Source organism: Papaver somniferum, chromosome 5, assembly GCF_003573695.1.
Source record: "Papaver somniferum cultivar HN1 chromosome 5, ASM357369v1, whole genome shotgun sequence".
Lineage (NCBI taxonomy): Eukaryota > Viridiplantae > Streptophyta > Magnoliopsida > Ranunculales > Papaveraceae > Papaver > Papaver somniferum.
In genome coordinates, this window is record NC_039362.1 from 118,163,917 (window position 1) to 118,171,745 (window position 7,829).

The 7,829-nt window shown below is 36.7% G+C and overlaps 1 protein-coding gene and 1 long non-coding RNA gene across 2 annotated transcripts; one reads left to right on the plus strand and one right to left on the minus strand.

The window, feature by feature from the left end:
• Window positions 1-415: 415 nt before the first annotated feature.
• LOC113282503 lies at window positions 416-5,675 on the minus strand. Its single transcript, XR_003326984.1, has 2 exons — window positions 5,169-5,675; window positions 416-4,059 (listed from the first exon to the last, which is right to left on the minus strand). It is a non-coding gene; the product is annotated as an uncharacterized LOC113282503 (long non-coding RNA).
• A 340-nt stretch (window positions 5,676-6,015) lies between these two features.
• LOC113279515 (aspartyl protease family protein 2-like) lies at window positions 6,016-7,139 on the plus strand. The gene has a single exon (XM_026528211.1). The coding sequence runs from the start codon at window positions 6,084-6,086 to the stop codon at window positions 7,137-7,139; it is 1,056 nt and encodes a 351-aa protein (XP_026383996.1). The 5' UTR covers window positions 6,016-6,083.
• The last annotated feature ends 690 nt before the right edge of the window (window positions 7,140-7,829 follow it).

Below are 7,829 nucleotides of genomic sequence, written 5' to 3' on the forward strand. Positions count from 1 at the left end.
ATTCTCTACTTCGCGGAGAAGATATGAGAAGAGACAAGATGTAGGATTAGAATCTCGCAGCAATAATGCCTCAGCGAAATTATCAACAACACAACACAACAACGTCGCAGAATAATTTTAGAAGTGACATAATAAACGACGTCAGCTAAAATCATGAGAAGAATGTAATGATTCTGCGAAAATTAGAGAGTTTGCGAGATTAACATTTGTAAGGTTGCGAGAATGTCGCAAGTCATATCCGAAAATAAAGGACAGATTAGCTGTCATCCACTATGTATTTCCCTATAAATAGTCGTTCAGTTGTAAAGGAGGGGCGGATCTTTTTTGAGTAAGAAACAAGTAAATAGGAGAGAGAAAATCTAGAGCAGTGGTTATTCTTGATTACTTTATCTTTTCTTGTAAGATTGTTCAAAGATTCATCAATAAAATTAATATTGTTAATCTAAAATGAGTTGAGTGTTAATGAAATCATATGAGGGGTGTAGTGTAGGATTTCCTGCAACTACAATCCACAACATCACAAACCACTGTCTAGTTATATTCTCCAATTTTAAATGACACGAAACATTGAGAATCTACATTCTTCTTGTTGTTATCATCAATCCAACCAATGGAGTATGGTTTTGGATGTGGATGAGTAGATAATTGCAGCTTTTCCACCAAACTGGAGGAAACAATATTTTGACAACTTCCACTGTCAATGATCATATCACATATCTTGTCTTGCACACGACACTTAGTGCGGAATAGACGATTACGGGTTGGATAATCAACACGAGGAATGGACAATAGATTTCGAATAACATAAGAGACATAATCACTTCATCTCCTTCCTCCGCATATGCTTGTATATCTTCGATATTTCTATGAACATCTTCATTTTCTTCCTCATACACAACAGATTCTTCTTCGGTCATCTATGTACGCCCACTTCTATATTGATTTGATGTGTGCCCTGGTAGCTTACACTTATAACACTTGTTTTCAGTTGGGTAGGCATAAGGGTTTGGAGGTCTTGACCTAATGGGTTGGGCATTATTAGGTTGGGGTGGAGGTGGCGGAGCCTTCGTGGCAGGTGGGGTTTGGGAAGAAGATGGTTAGGTGGTAGTGGTAGTGGTAGTGGTAGTGGTAGTAGGAGAAATACGAGATTGGTATGGAGATGGTTGTTGCCTATTGGGAAAACTTTGAAATAGAGGTTTTCTAGGGCTAAAGGATGAGGTTTTTTGGGTATGGTTGTGGAGAAAGCATGAACGATTCTATTTTTAGAGCATTATTAATGATAACATGAAGAGAAGTATATTGTTGAGTAGCTAACCTTTCTTGTATATTCCAATCAAGTCCGTTGATGAAACGCCCAATTGTTTGATCAACCGTCTCATTCAGCTGATTCCGAGACAATAAACGCGAAAATTAAGTCACATATTCTTGTACTGAACAGTTTCCTTGACGACAGTTTTGTAAAGTGATGAATAAGGTCTGCATGTAATTCAGAGGCAGAAACCTCTTCTTCAATAGTTGCTTCATGGCTGGGAAGGATTGAACTTGTCGCATTCCTTAGTTGGATCTTTCTAGTTGAAGATGATCCCACCATGAGGAGGCTGGCCATGTAAGCTTGAAAGCAACAAGTTCTACTTGTTGATCTTCAGGTATGCGCATACAAGCAAGGAAATGATCAACTGTACACAACCAATCTAAGAAATCTTCAATGTGTAGAAGTTCATCAAACAGAGTTATATCAGCCTTGGGGCGATAGGTTTGTGGATTTCCCATGTTCCTCTGATGGCGCGGTGGTGGAGGATAATAATATGGCTCATAGTCTTCAACATCAACTGCTTGCTGCTTTGTAGAAGATTTGTTTTAAGTTATGGGGAGTATAGTAAGAGCTGAAATCTTCAAAAAATTCAAATTGTGGGGTTGTGTAAGGTGGACAGGAAGAGTAAGTTGGGGGTAGTGAATAATGGATGGTAATATGACTTATCTTTGGAAGTATCATGGCTGTGAGAAGGTTGGGAAGTGACTTGAAGGGTTTGAAGATGAGTGGTGGAGTTGGGAGGGGTAGAAGTATGAAGATGGACAATTTCAGCTTGGGTTTTAGGTAATTCTCCAATTACCTTCTTTCCTTCGTTTACCTTCTTTCCTTCGTGTCCCATGAACTTGGTAGAAAACCACTCTTTAAAATATTCAAAACGTTCATCCATCACTGTGGTTAACTCAATGGTTAACTCCGTTTTTAGTTTGATTCCCATTGCTTGCACATCAACTTCTAGGTCTTTCTTCAAACTAGTCTTTAACTCTTCAATCTTCTTATCACCCATGTTAGTGGAGGCTCTCAATCGAGGCTCTGATACCACTTAACGTAGCGGAAGCGTAATAACTTGGATCAAGGATCCAAAAGATAGTGAAAACTAGTGTGAAATCAATAGATTCACAAAAGCTATAAGAAAACTAGAGAACAATAACTAAATAAAATATCTTTGATAAATCAAATAAGATAATAATGTTGAATGTGTAGAAATTCTACAAGACTAGGCCTCTTCTTATATAGGCTTCACTATTTTCTAAACGTAGTAAAACTAGAAAAAGGAAATCATACTAAACTAGGAAACTATTAAGTTATAGAATAGTTTTAGAATAGGGAAATCATAAAATTTAGGGAAAAATACTAGAAATAGAATAAGGTTTGACTATCATGTTCAAACGGGGGTGACTTGGTCTAGATGTCCTACATCAGAAGGCACAACAAACCATGAATCAAAGGGCAAATGATGACAATATCTATTTACTGATTCGTTATCTACCATGGTTTCCATCAAACATATAGCGTCAAATTTAAATTTTCTAAAAAGGTTTAAAATATGAAGCCAATTTCGATCAGAACAACAACCATTTATATTCCAGCACAAGAACTTCATGATAACTCAGAAAAAGGCAACTCAAACAAGCTATGAAACTAGAAGTAAAAAGATCACAACATACAGAACAATGGAAAAACAAAATAAGTAGTTTGAAATAAGCGAGTTCAAGAAAAAATAACTTACTAGGTCATGAGCTGAGGAGGGTTCTGCATCCATAGAGCCAAAGTCCATCATTATGAGATTGATTTCCTTGTCAAATTCTTCATCAGTGACTACGGGTTCAGGAGGATGTGAAGCTAACGACATAGGTTCAAGAATTATTGCATCCTTAAATTCACTGTTCTGATCAGAGTTACTCACAAAATCACTTTCCGAGTTAGCATTCATAAAAATTCTGAAGTGTAGTTCATTTCAGAAGCCGAGCTAAAAGAGAGACCCGAAGAAGTAAAAATAGTCTAAGAGAATGAAGTACAGGTAACAGACCATATCAAATTTTCCTCAGCAGATCCTGAGCTAGAGAACACTCCTAAACTACCAGCGTTGAATGAATCATCAACATGAGTAGTAAAAGGAGGCATTGATGCCAAAGGAGGTCAGTGAGGAGTAGGCATCATCGATGAAGAAGTCGAGAAACTTAAATAAACAGACTCAAAAGCAGTCCTAGACCTTTTGCCTTTTCTATCATGCACTAGCCCAACAGGAAAAACAGAGGAGCTAACTGGAAGTGAAAGTGAAGAACCTCTATTAGTGAGAGCTCTAGAAGGTTGGAGACTGACCGAGAATGCAGAAGGCTTAGAATGCTCATTAGGTGAAGCAGCAACATCAAAAGATTTTGATGGTCCAGAGGAATGCGAACTCTCACCTTTTTCCTTATTTGTCACCACTTTTGTAACAACAACATGAGTGGCTCGAGGAGAGGGAGCAGGTAATGCTCTAACATAAATTCTCATCTGGAACTCCTTGCACAAAGCTTCATCATGGTAAAGTACAAAACATTGCTTGCATGCATGAAAATGAAGCTTAGGATAAAAAGCTGTCATATAGTATGTTCTCCTACTAGTATTAAAGATCACTTTTTTAGTCAAAGGAGAGTTCAGAGGTACCATTAGCTTGGCCTCATAAAAGTTTCCTGCCGGTGTGTCCACAGTGACGAAAGTACCAATCTAATCCAAGACTTCCCTCACATTTCTTTTGTTTATCAGATCTGAAGGAATAGTAATTTGCACTGGCATTAGAGTTGAATCCCAGACTAAACCAAAAATTGACTCCAAATCACCAAGAGGTTGAACTGCAAACAGTCGACCAAATATCAAAGAAGGACTGGCTGCATAAGCAATCTCCTTATCTTGATTTTTCATAAACATAACCACAAACAGGTTTTGAATACCCATTCCTTGAACATAAGGCTTTGCAAGTTTAAAATCAGGTGAGTTGATAGTCCAGATTCTGTTAAGGTGGTGTTTAATTGAGGTTTTATGATAGCTACGATATTTGTCACAAAGCAAAGCAGCAAATTTAAAAGGAAACTCTTCAACATCTTCATCTAAATCAAGAACTCTAACTTGAGCAGCAGGGATAGCCATGAAAAAGCTCTTAATAGGAAATAAAGATAAGATTAAGCAAAAAAAATTGAAAGCAGGTGTAGGTAATGAGCAAGAGAAACTGAGTATAAATAACAGAAGAAGCCAATAGAATATGCAGAGTCTAGTACTGGGGAATGCAAGAAATACAGGTCTGTATTAATGATTTAGACAACTCATTCTTCAAAGAATTTACCATTAAGAGCAGGTAACTGAAAAGACAAATATACTATTAATTCGTCATTCTCAGAAGATCAAGAGTGCATTGAGAATCTTAAAGAATCTCTGCCAAGTGTAGGAAAAATTATGAGTAAGCCACCCATCATCAAGAGGATATTAGTGAGCTTGTAAATACATCAGATCATCTTATTATTAAAATAATCTACTTAATGGGTAATTAAGAAAGAATCACATCTTTTAATAATAAAGCAGCAACAAATTTACTCTAAGAAGAAACCCATGATTAAATACTATAAACCCTATTAGGCCTATCTACCAGTTCATCATGATGATAGAAAATTTCTTCACCAAAAAAGCTCATTCCCGAGATAAAACAAGATAAGAATTAAGCATCTTCAATAGTAACGTAATAATCAAATCCCTACACTAGGTAGGATCTCAATCACCCAAGAATACTCAGAATGACTAATCTTCATAACACTCTCTAATCTCAAAAACAATGACTTTTTGAAGGATAAGAAACAGAACAAATTGAAGTATCAATGAACCATACCCTTTATTTGAAGTAGTCCAAATTTCATCCCGTCACAGTTGGATAATCAAATCTCATAATAATGTCTCCGATAAATCTATCTATGCATCTCTATCAGCTCATGACCTATAAAGGGGAAAAACACGAAGAAAGCTAACAACAACACGAATCAGTTCAAAGGATTAAACAAGATAAAGAAACTCTAATCTAGTAAGCTTTAAAAGACATAAAGAATCAGAAAAACTTCAAACGCAGGAAAAAGGATTAATGAAAATTTCAAAAATTAGGGCATAACTTAAAGTTTTCAAATCGAATAGCAAAGGTTGGAAAATAACCAAAAATTAAAAGTAAAACAGATTTAATTTAGGAAGAGATCATGACCAGAACCAAGACTCTTTCAAGAAATTTAAGTGTATTTTTTCCCCATTTTACCTTCCAAAAAAACGAAAAACAGGAAGAAAAAACCAAAAAAGAGAAGAGAGAAAGGACCCTAGGATTGCCATAAAGAGGGAAGAAGTTATACTCTTGATTTTGTTGCAATCTCTTAATTTCAAACTAGACTAGATTTGTCATTTGTTACCTGAGAATTTTGGTGCGTGGGCCCCGTTTCCGGCGTAGTCCACGGGTTAAAGCCGTTAATGTACTAGCCATCTTGGGACAATTAAGTAATCACATCCCTTACTTTATTATTATCACTCTCCTTTCCCAATTTTCCTCAGATTTAAAACTGAAAAAAAGGAAATCTTACTTGCAACAGAAATTGATTTTTTTTCACGAAAAATCGGTGATCGACAAACACACTCTTAAAAACCGCTTTTTTCACATTATTTTTATTATTATATATCGTTCTCTCTACAGTTGCACACACTTATCTTCACTCTATTTATACCACCTACACATTGCACCAGTCCTTGAGCATTCTCACTTTCCCAAAAAATGAAAACCTCTTTCTTTTTCATCCTCATTACCACTTTTCTCTTCACAAGCGGTTTTTCTAAACAACCTAACTTCCAAACTCTAGTTGTAAATCCACTCTCATCATCAAAACTACAATCTTCAAACTTAGATGATTTCTCATGGAGCGAGTCACAAACCCTAACAACGACGGAATCAACCACAGAATTATCATCATCAGCAGCAGAGCCTAAATCTATTCTTACACTCAACTTGCAACACATAGATTCACTCACTCCAAAGGAAGATGAAACTCATGAATCATTGTTCAAATCAAGATTGCAAAGAGATGAAGCACGTGTCAGCACACTCAAATCCATGGCAGTAAAAGCAAGGTCTTCTCATGGTAAAAATGCAACTGCAGGTAGGGGTAACGGTAAAGATTTCAGTGCTTCGATAATCTCAGGACTAGCACAAGGAAGTGGTGAGTATTTTACTAGATTAGGTGTTGGAACACCACCAAAATATGCATATATGGTTCTTGATACTGGTTCTGATATACCATGGATTCAATGCCAACCTTGTAGAAAATGTTATTCACAAACAGATCCAATCTTTAATCCATCCAAATCAAAATCATATGCTGGTGTTACTTGTAATTCACCATTATGTAGAAAGCTTGATGCATCAGGTTGTAATCAGAAGAAATCTTGTCTATATCAAGTATCTTATGGAGATGGTTCATTTACTTTTGGAGAGTTAGCTACTGAAACATTTACTTTCAGGGGTACTAAAATACCTAAAATAGCCTTAGGTTGTGGTCATGATAACGAAGGTTTGTTCGTTGGTGCTGCTGGTATTTTAGGACTTGGTCGTGGTAGGTTGTCATTTCCAACACAATCTGACCGTAGATTCGGTGGGAAGTTCTCTTATTGTCTTGTTGATCGAACTTCATCAACATCATCTAAACCATCTTCAGTTGTTTTCGGTGAATCTTCTGTTTCTAAATCGGCTGTTTTCACTCCGATGCTTCAAAACCCTAAACTGGACACGTTTTATTACGTGGGTCTACTAGGGATTAGTGTTGGTGGTATATAAATGAAGGTTCAACACCTCGTACAAGTATCATTATTGTCTGAGTTTATATGTTTGGTTCAGGTTGTAAAGGTATTTGAGCATCAGTTTTTGCCTACGTTTTAAAGTGGTTTCTCTATCACCAAATTGTTCGGCGAATTTGTTCAATACAACTTCTGCGCGGAATAGTAGTTGAGCATGGGTATTTTTATAAAGTATTCATAATTTATTTAGTTTCCACTCCTTAATCACTAGCTTGAGACTTGTGGTTTAGTAGTTGAAAAGCTTCTTTACTCTTTGCGGATAGAATAAGAGTCGGAAGTGGGAATCTAGTACAATATTTGCTGATGTTGATTGGAAAACAACTGTGACGCAATATGGGTCCTTCATAGAATCCAAAGAAAGCGCTTTAATATGGCGCCATCAAGATGCAACCCTGATACTGGCTGGTACCATTCCAGGCCAAGGACTGCTCAATTATTTGGAGAATGATCTGGCAAAACCGGTTGTTGTCAAGAGAGGTCAGCATAGTTGAAGTTAAGCTGCAGGTAATGTTGGTTTCCCTTTCCCTCGTGCTTTATACTTTACCTTCTTTTGCGTTTGAGCTGGAGTTGAGACTTGAGAGGGTTGTGAACACATGAATCACGAAGCCATCCACGTGTTCACAAACAATACTCGTATACATTCTAATTCTAGAATTGTACATCGTATGCG